Source organism: Staurois parvus, unplaced genomic scaffold, assembly GCF_062004578.1.
Source record: "Staurois parvus isolate SC_StPar_1 unplaced genomic scaffold, SC_StPar_1.0 ptg000350l, whole genome shotgun sequence".
In the NCBI taxonomy this organism is placed as follows: Eukaryota; Metazoa; Chordata; class Amphibia; order Anura; family Ranidae; genus Staurois; species Staurois parvus.
In genome coordinates, this window is record NW_028318146.1 from 2,993,899 (window position 1) to 3,010,173 (window position 16,275).

Genomic DNA, 16,275 nt, shown 5'->3' on the forward strand with positions numbered 1-16,275 from the left:
CACATATTCGAAAGTGGCTGAATTCCTGGAGTTCAGCTTTAACAGAACAGCAACTACTAAAGGTAAACTGAGCAAAAGCCTCACCATTCTTGCAGAACAGGAGGCAAACAGGTAACCCATATAGATAGGCAACAAGGTGTGCAGAAAAGTGTGAAGTAGAAGTGAAGAGCATAGAAAAGTAAGGTAAACAAAGTCAATGGGGGAAAGACTAGTTTTAGTGGCAAGACAAATAGGGGGCAGAAAGGACAACTTCCCAGGGAACAGTTTTCATTTGGCTGGGAAGTGGATCAGTGGTTCACAGGTGTAATGCTTTGGCTCGTGCAGACTCTTCCTCCAGCCCCTGGTCTGTACTGAGATACAGACCCTCAGCTACAAAGCTGGAGGAAGTATCAATGGACTATAAGTGCAAAGATGTCACTTCTGTCACTACAGTCCCTGCAATCTGTCGCGGTGACAGAGGAAGGTGTGACTGAAGATTGTGACCAGGGGCGGACTGATCATTTGGAAACTCGGGCACTGCCCGAGGGCCCAGGGTCAGTAGGGGCCCCCATGAGATGCCCCTGGTACCTTTTTCATAGGCTTTTGTGAGTTTGCTGAAATAGCTCAAAGGTTCACTTTTGCTTGATACTGTACATTTTATTGAGATTATATCAAGAACCATGACATTCTGAAAAATGTAAAAAAAAAAAAACAATGCTCCACAGTCTGTTTATTCAACCATTTTTTAAGTAATAGAACACATTAAATTTGTCAAAAGTAATGGTTAGAATGTCGTATCGTTGTTTCAAGGATCGTAATTCATTACAATAAAGAAAATTCTTGATGTAGGAATGTGCTGAAATGACTTTGTGGAATAATTTTGTTTGGGTTCTGTTTATGGGAGGGAGAAAAGAAGAAGAAAATAAGCAAGAGGGGCATTCAAGTCAAACTGGGACTTTTATTTTACAGGTATAAAAAAGGGATGCTAGCTTGACGGTACTAGATGCAGTAGTAAGTGGCAAGTGTGTCTGATGTTACAAGTGGCAAGTGTTACTGATAGGCGGCGCACAGTCCACAGACCATTAATCAAGATGGCAGACAACAATGTTAGTGTGTGCATGGAACAGTATGTGGTGAAGTTTCTTTTGAATGAAGGCGTAAAACCTGCAGATATCTACAGAAAACGTCATGCACAGTACAGTGATGAGACGCTCAGGCACAGTAAGACATTTGAATGGTGTAAACGTTTCAAAGATGGCCATACATCCGTCAGTGACGATCCTGGCCACAGTAGTTCCCAGCACACAGCAGTCATTTCTGTGAACATTCAGTGCATGGAACACCTGATCCTGGATAATTGACGCATAACCTATCATGAAATTGTACAAGAGACCATACTTTTTGTGGGAACAGTGAAAACAATGATGACAAAGTGAAGCAGGCTGTCCAAGGATGGTTCAGGCGTACTGACAAATCTTTCAATGCTGAAACTTTCCAGGCAGTATTTAAACTCTGGGATAAGTGTATAAATGTAGCAGAGGGATATGTCAAAAATAAATGAAGTTTCCACTCCCTGAAATTTGTTATTTTATTATATCAACTCAAAAGTCCCGGTTTGACTTGCATGCCCCCTCGTAGAAGAGAATGAAGAAACAAAGGAAATAAGTGGTGGCTTGGTAAGGTATAATCACTCTTCACCACATGATAGATGAGGACTAAAACAGGAAAAAATGCTGTGCTCCCACGATTCTATAGATGTTTCCCCCAAGATCAAAAGATGCTGTATGTCTTTATCTGGAGATTGGAGAGGGATCTGGAAATTAACTAATTCCATGAACAAATTGACAAACTCATCTACTAAGTTCACAAATCCTCAAAAAGTAACATATCACAAAGGTGCTACAGAAAAATGGCAACCAATACTCTGGACACCGACCCACTGTAACCAAAACTGAACCAGGTAGTGTAAAATGGCTTAAGCTCTGCTCTCCATCTGCAGGAGAAGTCCCTCAGATACATTTTGCCCCCTAGTGGGCACCCAGAGACAGCACAGGTTATCCAGGATCAAACACAGGAGTGCAGAACAAAAAGCCTCCTTTTCTGTCTCTGCCCCCTCTCTTTCTCCTCTCCCCCTCCTCTCTCTCCCATCACTTCACCCCATCTCTCTCCTCTCTCCCCACTCTCCTCTCTCTCCCCCCCACCACAATTTCCCCTCTTTTGCTCTCCCTTTCTCCTCCCCCCTCTCATCTCCCTCTTCCCCACACTCTCTCATATCTTTTCCTGCTTCCCTCTTTCTCTCCTATCTCTTCCTCCCTCTCACCCTCCTCTTTCCCCTCTTTTGCTTCCCCTCTCTCGTTCTCCCTCTCTTGGCAGGGAAAAGGGAGAGTGTGAGGGGGGCCAAGTTGCTTCACCATGGGCCTCTGGGTTGTACTTGCCACCTGGGGGTGAATACTGCATTCATACACTATTATGGGCGTGAGTAGGGCCTCATGTCTAAGGCTTCACAAAGCCTAGAGCAGCCTCTGTTCATAAGTTCACCAATTTTACAGTGCCTCACAATCTAGGCCTCTTACTTCTCCATCACAACACAATTCCAAGGAAGCCCTATAAGAAATTGGTGTGCATTCTTTTAACCTCCTCAGCGGTATGATTTTTTCCGATTTTTTGTGCTGAAAGCGGTACCATTTTTTTGCATGGAAATATGTAGTTTTTTATTGTAGGCTGTAATTTTTAGGAATAACTCACTGAAATCTGTACGAACAAGAGTCTAGTAAACATCCCGGGTATGATAAAACTTGAAACACGAAATCAATAAATAATCATAAAAAATAATAATAATAAATTTAATTCAATAATATAATCAAACCAAAAACACTGAAATTTGAAATACAGAGGCAAATTAGCACATCGCTGAGCAAAGTCGCAAAATCGTTTTCAGTGTCTGATGACGAATTTCCCCACGAATCATTATCACTCAATTCTGCAAGTGGTTCTGATTTACTATCGCTGTTCTAAAACCGCTTTTGACGTAAAGGGACGCTTTTTGGACGCCATGGACTTTTCTAAGTTTCCAGGCAGAAAGAACAGTCAAAATGCAGGCAGGGCACAGGACAAAGCAGTAGGGACAAAATATGTGTGAAATGCATTGAAACAGCAATGACAGCAAAAATTACATTTTTTAAAAATTTCAAATTTCCCGCCGGTTCCGGCGCCCGTACGTCCCGACGTCACAGGGACCGGAACATGGAAGCCGGATGCTGGCATTGGCCGGAGGAGATGGCCGGGGACGCTGCAGGGGGCACATCACGGGAGCGAAGGACAAGGTAAGTGCTGCAGGGACCCCCTGAGCAACACCACATGGTAAGCCCGGGTGTAGCTCGGGGTTACCGCTCTTGGTACTGAAATTTTACCCCAAGCTACACTCGGGAAAACCGCTAAGGAGGTTAATAAATGATCACGCATCCCTGCTCTCTGATATTAGCAGGTCTCTTGTCCATGGCACAATGATTTGCAAAAATACAGGAAACCAAACTCATGGAGGAACTCGCGTCTACCATCAAAGGAGCAGAGGAAGCCTTTTGAAAAGGTGGTTTTATTGGTGGGAATTTGTAAACAGTGACAATGTGTGCTAAAAAGATCAAGTAAATCAAATTAAATAATAAACTATGAATAAATAATAATTATAGTTGCTGAATCCACTGATAAGTGATCCTACACCCCCACAAATGTGATACAATGATAACATGTTGTACTACTCAATAAAACATCTCAAATAAGTGCATGAATTCATTAATAGTAAATAATCAAATAATCAATGTGTCCTTGAAAATGTTTATATTCATATATGTGTAAGTGATCCAAAACAGTTAATTCTGTGCTTCACCCGACCACCACCACATGTAAGGATGGCCACTCACCTGGACACCAGGACCTATAAAACTGAATTTCCATAAATGGACTCTAGATGGCGGCAACTGGTCTTCTAATTTATTTATTTCAGGTATTTACAGTATCTCCCAGAAGTGAGTCCACCCCTCACATTTTTGTAAATATTTAATTATATCTTTTTATGTGACAACACTGAAGAAATTACATTAATGTCTAAACCGCTGGCAACAAAAGTGAGTACACCCCTAAGTGACAATGTCCAAATTGGGCCCAAAGTGTCAATATTTTGTGTGGCCACCATTATTTTCCAGCACTGCCTTAACCCTTTTGGGCATAGAGTTCTCCAGAGCTTCACAGATTGCCACAGGAGTCCTCTTCCACTCCTCCATGACGACATCACGAAGCTGGTGGATGTTAGAGACCTTGCGCTCCTCCACCTTCTGTTTGAGGATGCTCCACAGATGCTCAATAGGGTTTAGGTCTGGAGACATGCTTGGCCAGTCCATCACCTTTACCCTCAGCTTCTTTAGAAAGGCATTGGTCGTCTTGGAGGTGTGTTTGGGGTTGTTATGTTGGAATACTGCCCTGCGCCCCAGTCTCTGAAGGGAGGGGATCCTGCTATGCTTCAGTATGTCAAAGTACATGTTGGCATTCATGGTTCCCTCAATGAACTGTAGCTCCCCAGTGCTGGCAGCACTCATGCAGCCCCAGACCATGACACTCCCACCACCATGCTTGACTGTAGGCAAGACACACTTGTCTTTGTACTCCTCACCTGGTTGCCGCCACACACGCTTGACAACATCTGAACCAAATAAGTTTATCTTGGTGTCATCAGACCACAGGGCATGGTTCCAGTAATCCATGTCCTTATTCTGCTTGTCTTCAGCAAACTGTTTTCGGGCTTTCTTGTGCATCATCTTTAGAAGAGGCTTCCTTCTGGGACAACAGCCATCAAGACCAATTTGATGCAGTGTGCGGTGTATGGTCTGAGCACTGATAGGTTGACCCCCCACCCCTTCAACCTCTGCAGCAATGCTGGCAGCACTCATACGTCTATTTCCCAAAGACAACCTCTGGATATGACACTGAGCACATGCACTCAACCTCTTTGGTCGACCATGGCAAGGCCTGTTCTGAGTGGAACCTGTTCTGTTAAACAGCTGTATGGTCTTGGCCACCATGCTGCAGCTCAGTTTCAGGGTCTTAGCAATTTTCTTATAGCATAGGCCAGTGGTCGGCAAGCCGCGGCTCACGAGCCACATGCGGCTCTTTACACACTTTAATGCGGCTCTTCTGTGTGCCGGGCGCCCGCTCCCCTCTCTCCTCTCGGGCGGCCTCCCCAAAAGTCAGGACTCTGCAGCTAGCCCAGCAATGGGCAAACTGCGGCCCGGCGGACCTTTTAATCCGGCCCGCGGAGCGTGATCCAAACAAAAAACAGCCAGGGCAGCGCGCTCAAATGCAATGATTGGCCAGTCTCGCTGCCACTCACATCCTGATAGCCAGTAACTGGCTGTCAGGATGTGTGTAGGCGGGGCAGCGTGACGAACGTGAGAGGAGCTAGGCTCCTCTGACAGTCCGCCCTGAAGACCGGAACGGCGCGGGAACACGGCAAGAAGAACTCGCGGAGCAAAGGTAAGTGAATTGACACAGGGGGGACTTGGCTTACTACTTGCTACTTACTACTACTATATGAGGGATGAATTAATATGGGGGATGAATTACTATATGGGGGATGAATTACTATAGGGGGGATGAATTACTATGGGGGATGAATTACTATATGGGGGATGAATTACTATATGGGGGATTAATTACTATAGGGGGGATGAATTACTATGGGGGATGAATTACTATATGGGGGATGAATTACTATATGGGGGATGAATTACTATGGGGCATGAATTACTATGGGGGATGAATTACTATAAAAACTTATTGAAACTAAAAACAGTGTACCATCCTATGTATTTTCAGTTTTAAAAATGTGGCTCTCAAAATAAATTTCAATCGTGGTTTTGGCGAGATTTGGCTCAGTTGAAAAAAAAGGTTGCCCACCACTGGCATAGGCCATCTTTATGTAGAGCAACAATTCTTTTTTTCAGATCCTCAGAGAGTTCTTTGCCATGAGGTGCCATGTTGAACTTCCAGTGACCAGTATGAGAGAGAGAGCGATAATACCAAATTTAACACATCTGCTCCCCATTCACACCTGAGACCTTGTAACACTAATGAGTCACATGACACAGGGGAGGGAAACTAGCTAATTGGGCCCAATTTGGACATTTTCACTTAGGGGTGTACTCACTTTTGTTGCCAGCGGTTTAGACATTAATGGCTGTGTGTTGAGTTATTTGGAGGGCACAGAAAATTTACACTGTTATACAAGCTGTACACTCACTACGTCACATTGTAGCAAAGTGTCATTTCTTCAGTGTTGTCACATGAAAAGATAGAATAAAATATTTACAAAAATGTGAGGGGTGTAATCACTTCTGTGAAATACTGTATGTAGCACTGGCAATTTACGCAGCGCTTTACATGTATATTGTACATTCACATCAGTCCCTAACCCTCAAGGGGAGTACAATCTAAGGTCCCTAACTCACATTCATACATACACATACTAGGGCCAATTTAGACAGGAGCCAATTAACCTACCAGCATGTCTTTGGAGTGTGGAAGGAAACTGGAGTACCCAGAGGAAACCCACGCAGGCACAGGGAGAACATGCAAACTCCAGGCAGGAGGTACCGTGGCTGAGATTCGAACCAAGGACCCTAGCACTGCCAGACGTAACTGCTAACCATTTAGCCACTGTGCTTTCCACACAATGGAGGCATTACTTCTGGTGACCTGGGGTCCCCAAGGAATTCACTTCATTTGCAGGGATTTCCTCTCACTTCCTGTCTGGCTGTGGGACAGGAAGTGAAATCTCCGCAATGGGATACAGAAAGCGAAAAAAAAAAAATCTTACAGGGGTTATAACCCTTCCTTGCACTATCCAAAATGAAAAAAAAGTTTTGCCTATAGCTCTACTTTTAAAAAAATACAAAAAAATCACCAGGAATACACTCCTGGTCTGATGTGTGAATGCAGGCTAATGCATATTGCAGTAAAATTACAGTGATGTAGCATTAAAACTGAGATTCCTGTCATCAATCAGGGCAAACAGTAACTGAAAGTGAAAGCAAGCTGTGACTATCCTATGACAATCCCTCTTATTTTACTATGTGGCAATAATGGAGTTTTTTTTTTTTAAATATCATTTAATTAATGTGGCTCTAATGTTACAATAAGTTCACTATAGATCTTTCACGAATATTAACTATTGTACACAATTGTGATTCTTATTGCCAAGATCTTGAATGATGCCTTTTCAGTGTTGGATATTACAGGCTGAAGAAGGTTTGAAACACTGAGAGGGAGGGGGAAGTTGGGAGTTGACATGCTCAGTTTACATGTCGTACTAACTTCCTGGTTTTAGTGAGTGTGTACAACTTCACGGTGAACACTAACAGATCTTTCGAACAAACAAGGATTAAGAGGTTTGTTGTTTTGATCACTCCTTTATACATTTTTTTTGCTTAAAAAAGTATCTACTTTATTTCTGTAAACTTTCACAATGTGAAAGTATGGGGGAAACGCTAGCTGAGTAAAATGAAAGTGAGATAGATATAAAGGCAATTTCTTTCAATTTATTTTCCAGATCAAGGCGACCTAGGCCAATATTCATCAACAGTTACCTGAAACAGTCGTATATTGATCGTGAAACAGCACGCAGATATGGATGACTTCAATGTCATGCTGCTAAGAATAGCCGGAAAACTGAGTGATACAGATCTAAATAGCATGAAGTTTCTTTGCCAGGATAAGATACCTAGAAAGAAAATGGAGACCATTAAAAGTCCGACAGATCTATTCATAAAACTTATGGAGCTGACAGAGATCTCAAAAGACAACCTGAATTTCCTGACTGAGCTTTTACAGCATGCACACAGACATGATCTCGCAAAAGAAGTGAAAGAATTTCATGAGCCGTCGCTTTCAAGAGAAGAAACGTCTATAGAAGAAGAACCAGAGGAAGGTAAAAATGTTGTTAGTGAAGAAAAGCAAACTGGATTTGATGACTTGTTATTCTCTTTGGTTCTTCCCAAATCGCTTCAGTGTGTATTTTGGATGGTCATATTTTACTTTATGCCTCATGTACACAGAGCTTTAAAAAAAAAGCCACTTATGCAGGTGATGAGTGGGTTTTTTTCAGCCTGTAAAAGCACCCCTATGTTAGCTGGGTATCCATGGAAGGAGCAGGCTCAATATTTGCTAGTGTTTTTAATTTATTTAGCTTTAATTGTGATTCTTCTGAGTTAGGCCCCTAAATGTGGGCTTTCTGATTAAGTCTACCTGTCATTTTGTCAGGCAGAGCTGTAGAAAGACAAACAGAGTACACCAGCCTAGTGCACTATCCCAAGGAAAGTTTATTAAAATGCTGATAAAAGTTATGCTCACAAATAGTATAGAAAAACTTGCATGTCAAGTGACAGTACAATGGTGAATAAGACCCAGTGGACCCTCCGACGCCAGATAGGTATCCTCCATTAACCAAAAAAAGGTTGATGCATTTCAAGGGTAACCCTCTTCCTCAGAGCTAGGGTGCTCTGGACTACCCTAGTCGTCTAAGTGAGAAGCAAGGCCTTGTTTATCCGTTGAATGATTCTCTAATACCCACATAGGAGAACAGTCTCTGGTCTTCCACACCAAATGCGCAATATGAATTTGACATTTTCATTTGTTTGCTGTTAGTTTTTCAGGCAGACCTGATCGGAATCTCCATGCAGGTCTATGGGCAGGCAGATGTAAATGGACTTGTGCCCATTTAAATCCGCTTACCTGTCCACCTGTCGTGGTCCAGAAATAAAATTGGAAAAGGGCTGCCTCATTTTCCATTTTTCTAGGCCTAAACATCATGGAGTCCATTTCAATCTAGCAGCCCACTGATTCAGCACAGGTCCACCACTATATGTTGCCAAAATGCTGAATAGGCATGGAGGTCACAAAAAGTGACATCCATCCTGTACTGCTCCTGTTCGGTAGGGCAAAGACTGTCTTTTGAACAGAGTGCACCCATGTGAAGGAACCCTTTATGCTGACAAATACTATTTCTCCAAAAATCTGTACATCAGAGGTGTACATTTTTGGCTGCAGGGCTTGGATGACAGATCATGTAATTTGAGAAGTGTGACAATATCTTGTCTAAGTAGTACAGAAATATTGAGTTAGCTAATGTATTATATTGAAGGGGACAAAACAAGTATGATCCATTCTGGTGAGCCCGAGAGTTCCTATAACCCATGAAAGTTATACAACTGCTTATACAGATTACCAAAGAAAGAATGAGACTGCTGCAGCAAAAAGATAAACATTTCTTGATGTGGTGGCAAACTTAGGAAATCTAAAAGAATTCAGTGGGTGATTCTACACTCCTGAGTATATCCAGAAATACAGACAGGTTTGGGGGTGGATCAGTCTTTTAGGTAAGCCTAAATGTGCAGAATAAAATCCCCTAAAATAGAAAATTATAGTTAATTTTCTTTTTTAATGCTGAACTTCAGTAAATATTGTTTAAGTAGTACAGCACCAGTCCAATGTTTTACCTCTAATGAAGAGTATCCAATGTCCTGCTGACTGCTGGTTAGTGTACAAATCCTTTCAATGAAGCTGGATACTACATACAGTGGTGAGCTACTGGTACTGTGGGAATGAGAGGTAGCAGCTGCAACAGGGAATGATCTCATTGTTTGCCTTCCCTGTCTTCTCCCCTCATCGATCAACAAAAGGCTTACTGTGAATGGCCGAGAGGAAAGGATGGGCAGATGAATGACAGGATCTCTCCTTGCCCATTCAAAGAATCCCTGCAGCACTGGAAGGTGATTTGTACAGTAACAAGCAGTCAGCAGGAATTAGGATCCTTGTCATTACAGGTAAATTATTCAACTGGTGCTTTATGTTATTACTACACAAAACCAAAATAGTATCACCCTGTAAAAGAAGAATAGGATACATGGGATATTCTTCATTAGAAGTCATTTTTTAGACTGGTGCTTTATGTTATTACTACACAAAACTGAAATGGTGTTACCCTGTAAAAGAAGATAAGTGATACTTACCTTTCCAGGATGTGGAGTGTTAAATCTTTGCTCTGTGGCTGAGCTCCAGACATCACTAATATGCAACATTTCCATGTGTGTTGGATAGTATGTCCCCCGTGAGAAGCATTGGTTCTTCCCTGTGGCTGCTACATCAGTGCAAAAATAAGTTTTAGTATAACAGTGACAGGATCACTTTAAATTAAAACTCAGATTTTCTTGAAAAATAGATTCCTCCAGCAGAATTGTATATATTGCAAGGATTTTAACAAACTTTAGTGTAGATTTGTACCCGTCTATATGCGAAAGAAACTGGTGTTTATGTTATTGTGTCCATGGAGAGTTTGCCTTTAATATTACCATCTAATTAATGTTGTAATATGAAAAGGCATCATCTGCATCATAATGTAAACAGGCAACCCACTGATTCAGTACAGGTCAGCCACAATCTGCTGTCAAAATGTGAACAGAAAACTAAACTTGCAAAATGGATAGTCTCAGCAAATTAAGTTAATATCGGCTGCGGCAATGGATGCATGTAATTTCATTCTAGCTCTGTACAGACATCTTCCATTACAAAATGCCTTGTTTAGCACTTATATAGGTTACACTAATTTGTAAGCATGATATTTTCATCTAACAAATCTCCTTTTTCCTTGTTCCCCAGACCAGCTTGGCCAGGCATTTGACATAATATGTGAAAATGTGGGAAAGGACTGGAAGATGCTGATGCGCACTCTTGGGGTTACCGATAGCACAATGGAACATGTTGTTTATGCAAACCCTTACAACCTGAGGGAACAAATAAGGCAATGTCTGCGGGAATGGAAGCAAAAGAAGAGAGAGAATGCAAATGTGTCTGCCCTGATAAAAGCACTAGAAAAGTGTAGAATGAAGCTGGTAGCAGAAAAATTATGTGAGAAACTAAATCTTAGTCATGGAATATCATAGAAAAGAAACTGAGATATTTACATGATGTATTACATTTTTTGGTGTTTTAGTAAAGGGTCAATGCCTTCCATTCAAGCCGTGTTTGTGGCTTGTAAGGCCTTGTTCACCAAAAAAAAAAATCTAGGCATCTGGGGTGCACTTTTAATGTGCATTTAACACACGTCAAACATGCTTAGGCCACTTGGGGAGAGTTTTTAATGTGTCTTCAACGTGTTTGAACAATGCTCATTAATACTATAGGTGCATTTGTTCATCAATAACATTTTGAGTAAGTGTGAACAAGGCCTTCATTAGAAAATACTTTATAATTCAGCACAACTGCAGCAGGAAACATAAAGTAGCAGTACATACTCTCTGTCAGACTTCAGCGTACAAAGAACACTTGGGAGTCCCCTAACCCAGAGGGTAAACGACATACAACTACTTTGCTGTGAAGACCTCCTTCTCCCACATCACTCGAAAACCTATTGAAGGGTAAGTGTACACCACTGTGGGATTCAGGGAGCCCGAGCTCCAACTTTCAGCAAAGTTAGCAATGATATGGGGTGCACCCCAGGTTTGAGGGTTCCTGAGATATACTGCAACATATGTTTAACATGCAGGGCTTATGTACTGCCAATTTATGGTGACTGCTTTGGCACAAACATGCTTGTTCAAGCAGTATTTTCCATTACATCTACTTTAATGACATACAGACTACAGTCACAGGTTTATGGATCATGTAAAAGTCCTTTAATGATTGGTAGAAAAAGACAGACCTCTCAAAGAGCAGAACTTGTTTGCCTGGGACATGTGGAAACAAATGACAATATTGATTCCATATTCTTTGTTTTTCTGGTGCAGTGGCTGTTTCTTATGTTTATATGTCACTGTAGCTTAGTGGTCTTAACATTTTGTGTAAAATAATAATGAATTAAATACTTGAGGCTGTCCATTAAGTAAAATGCCTGAAGATGTCTCAAAGGGTAAAAATTACTCTACTGACTCCTGCCAAGCAGTTGTTTTTACTTTTCTTCTCTCAAACATACACACTTCCCTGATTTATTAAAATTTATTTAAAAGGCAAAAACGTTATATTTTAGTTTTGGATCCAAATTAGAACGGATAACCCTTTTTCAAGGTTTCATTGCTCTCTGTGTCACCACTCGGGAGGTTCACCCCTCTGTTTGCCATGGTAGCCACTGTCACCAAGACAGTAGGTAAAGAGTATTCCAAAGAGTTATCAAAAGAACAAGATTTGAGGATTATTCAACCAATGGGGACAAATGTTCCAGAGATAAGACAAAAAATTCTTTTCACTTTGGTGATATGTCTATTTATTTTCTGTTGAGTCTCTAGGGTAGGGTAGGAAGTGAAGGGAAATCTTCCTAGGAGGACACAGACAGCAAAAAAATAACCAAATTTGGCTGTGATCTCTTCTTAATGTAACCAAAGCTAACAGATAAAACTGTCGGATATACATAAACTTTAAACCTTAAAGTGAACATGCAGATGTGAACCAAAAAATGAGGTCAGGTTTAATAGAAGGCACTATATTAACGTTCATTCCCATACTATAGTTGTACACCTTTCACCACACAGATTGCCAGCAGACCAGCAAAAATACTATGTAAATACAAGCTCTCTGAAAGGGGATATTTGCATAGGCATTGGCTTATTCCCCCACTCCAGTGCAACATCCCTTTCCCTCATCCCCCTCTTCTAATAGGGAACTTGACAAAAACATTCAAATGACATTGTGTAATATAAAATCTCTGTAGTAGGATTGCATGGCACTACAACACACATACAGTCATGTGAAAACCGTAAGTAAGCCACATGGAAATTGTTGACTTTCTTTAACAGACAGTACTGTGCAAAAGGTTTCAGGCAGGTGTGAAGAAATGCTGTAAAGTAAGGATGCTTTCAGAAATATTTTAATTGTTTATTTTAATCACTTTAAAAAATGCAAAGTGAGTGAACAGACGAAAAATTTAAATCAAATCAATATTTGGTATGACCGCCCTTTGCCTTCAAAACAGCATCAATTATTTTAGGTAGACTTGCATGCAGTTTTTACAGGAATTCAGAAGGTAGGTTATTCCAAACATCTTGGAGAACTAACCACAGATCTGTGGATGTAGGCTGCCTCAGATCTTATTTGTCTCTTCGTGTAATCCCAGACAGAATCTATGAGGTTGAGATCAGGGCTCTGTGGGAGCCAAACCATCACTTTCAGGACTCCTTGCTCTTATATATACTGAAGATTTTTACGACATTGGCTGTATGTTTGGGGTCCTTGTCCGGCAGCAGAATACATTTGGGGCCAATCACACGCCTCCCTGATGGTATGGCATAATGGATAAGTATCTGCCTGTATTTCTCAGCACTGATCCAGCAAGGTTGAGAACCATAGATGCAGTGGTTGGTCATGGACACTTAATGCAACAGATGAAAGACATATTATGCTTACTTCCCTTTGGAAGATGTCCAGCAGTGCCATCAGCACAGAACTGGCGGAAACCACTAGGACCCAAGTACACCTCATCTGTCCAGAGAAGTCTGGCCATAAATGGTCTTCATGGAAAAATTGCAGCCAAAAAGCCATACCTATGACGTGAAAACAAGGTTCAACTATGCAAGGAAACATAGGAACTGGGGTGCAGAAAAATGACAGCAGGAGGCAGTTTGTTAGAAGAATTGATGATGTTTTGAAGGCAAAGGGTGGTCATACCAAATATTGATTTGATTTGGATTTCTCTTCTTTTCTCTTACTTTCCATTTGGTAACTATGAACACTTTTATTTCTGAAAGCATTCTTAATTTACAGCATTTTTTCACACCTACCTAAAAACTTTTGCACAGTAGTATATTTGATTAGATATTTACTTAAGTAATGTCTAAAGATAAGGTAAAGATAAAAGCACAAGGAAAATATCCCTTTTTAATTATCTATTGAGCAAAAAATATCGGATGCAGTGGTGTTCTGTGGAAGTAGTAAGCACACCCTTGGCCTAAAGAAACTGGTATTGCCTAATTTAGCAGATATGACTTCTTGTAGTTTGCTGTTCTTCATTTTGTATAACTGCCCACCATTCTTTGACATTGACTTGGTGAAATTTTTGACCACTTCTCTTCGCCGACTTACTTTAGCTGTGAGATATTTGTGGGTTTCTTTGCATGGACTGCACATTCCAATTCCCCCACAACACTACAACAGGATTCAAATCAGAGCTCTGACAAGGCCAGTCGAAAACCCTTCATTTCTTCTTTCTGAGTCATTGCTTGGTGAATTAGTTGATGTGCTTTGGAACAGTATTGTGTTAAAAGATCCATTGCTGGTTCAAATGCAGCTTACGGACAGATGGCCTCAAATTCACATCAACTACAGTTTGATATGATGCAGAATTAATAGTTGAATTGATAACTGCATTCTGCATAGGGCCTGAAGGCACAATGTAACCCCAAACCATAATATTTCCACCACCATGTTTCACAGTTAGTATAAGGGTCTTCTGAAATGCTGTTTTTGGTTTGTGCCAAATAAGTCTACTGCTACTGTGGCCAAATAACTGTATATTTGATTAATTGGTGTCCACAGCCTGATCTTTGCCTGTTTGTTGATAGGCAGGAGTCTTGTTCAATTGTTTTTTTTACACAGGAAATGCTTTCCTGGCATACCTTCTATGCAGGATACAATGACACAATCATTGCTAACTGTACGTGCATGCACTTTGCAAGAGTTACCTGCACTGTGCAGGTCACATGATAAATGTTGGGATTCTTGAGACTTCTTTTAGCATTGCATGTCTTGCTGTGCTGGTAAGATCTGGACGTTTGAAATCTATGCCACTTGTAGAATGCTTTTTTTTATAGTAAAATGTTTGTTTCAAATATTTTGGCAATCATTCTAAATCACTATCATAGGCATCCAAAACCTCCTTTCTGAAGGCCTTACAGAGCTCTTTTGATTTTGAGTTATCTGAGGTTTAAAGGCTAAGTTCATCTTTGGGAACATGTTACATGTTCCACCCATTTTTAGGGGGGAATATGAAACATGTTCCTGCTCCTGCAGCGACTCAGCGATCCGAGCCCTCTGTGTGACAGCAGTATGGGGAGAAGTTCCCCATACCAGCTGTCATTTTTTTAAAAGAATGCGGCTGTGCAGGGCTCCGCCCACAGGGCCTCCTCATTCATTCCTAAAGTTTTGTGAATTAATCAACTACAAGTACCAACATCCTTTGCAGATGTAAGTGCTCGGGTAGTTTATTTATTCTTCTTGCCAGTGTGATACTGCCTGCCCATAAGATGTAAGGGCAGACAGTTTATACTGACAGTCTGCAGGAATAATGCATGGCACCAACGATCTGTGGATTGCTGGTGCAATACTTTCCAGGCTCCTACAAAAAAAAAAAGAAAAGTAAATGCACATTTTTTACCTGCAAAAATTATGCATTTATTTATTTATTTTTTATTTTTAAAGGTGAACTTATCCTTTAAATGAGGCTCCACCTGCATTCTCACTGAGAAGGTTCTAATTATTGGCACCTAATATAGAACACTAAATTCAAAAATCATGGATTTAAATTTAAAGTTGTGGTGTACTTACTATTTCCACATTACAAATCTGCACTTTTGTTAACCTAAATGATGAGAATAAATATACCTTGTCCATTTTATGTGTTATTTGTTAAAGTATATCACCTTTATTTGTAGGCACTGTTTGAATGAAGATTTAATGTGTCTTAATGTGTCATTGTCTTATTAACTTTTGGTATGGGACAGACAAAAAGCCAGAAAAGGAAAAAAAACTGAGCACACATATCCCTATAGCACCTATCACAGGCCAGAGTTTGTCCAACAGTGGAAAAATAAAGGTTTGATCCACAAAGGAGACTTCTTGATGGGCAAGGGTGCTTGAACTATTCTAAAGAGGAAATCAAATTACCCTGCATCCTTTACAGTGCTAACTCTCTCTCTCAGTCACAAAAATGCAAATCACATTCACTAAAAGATCGATGAATTAAGCAGTAGGTAGATAAAGCTGTATATGAAACAAGAAACGAAATACAAGTAATAATAACAAATAATAACAGTAATCAAAATAAGAATGTACATTAATTTAAAATGTGTGCTCAGTGAAAATACTCTATAATTTGTCTTTAAAATAAAGTTAATAAATCAAAGCAAATACAATAAAATATAGCAGTCAGACACTTTATATGGCTGAAAAGTGAAATGCACACTACCATATTACCACTAGAGGGCAGTAGAAAACCAGAATTAGTGTTCACACATTAAACACTTTTGCAACAGAAACTGCAAGTACTAT

General features: G+C 40.6%; 1 protein-coding gene across 1 annotated transcript; it reads left to right on the forward strand.

Moving 5' to 3' along the window:
• Positions 1-7,314: 7,314 nt before the first annotated feature.
• FADD (Fas associated via death domain) lies at positions 7,315-15,692 on the forward strand. Its single transcript, XM_089684582.1, has 3 exons — positions 7,315-7,415; positions 7,577-7,954; positions 10,681-15,692. Exons 2-3 carry the CDS (start codon positions 7,654-7,656, stop codon positions 10,962-10,964), a joined length of 585 nt encoding a protein of 194 aa, XP_089540708.1. The 5' UTR covers positions 7,315-7,415; positions 7,577-7,653; the 3' UTR covers positions 10,965-15,692.
• Positions 15,693-16,275: the final 583 nt, after the last annotated feature.

Coding starts and splice junctions, on each gene's coding strand:
- FADD (XM_089684582.1), top strand. CDS start 7,654: ATGGATGACTTCAATGTCATGCTGCTAAGAATAGCCGGAAAACTGAGT. Junction 7,955..10,680: donor AGAAGAAGAACCAGAGGAAG/GTAAAAATGTTG, acceptor CTTGTTCCCCAG/ACCAGCTTGGCCAGGCATTT.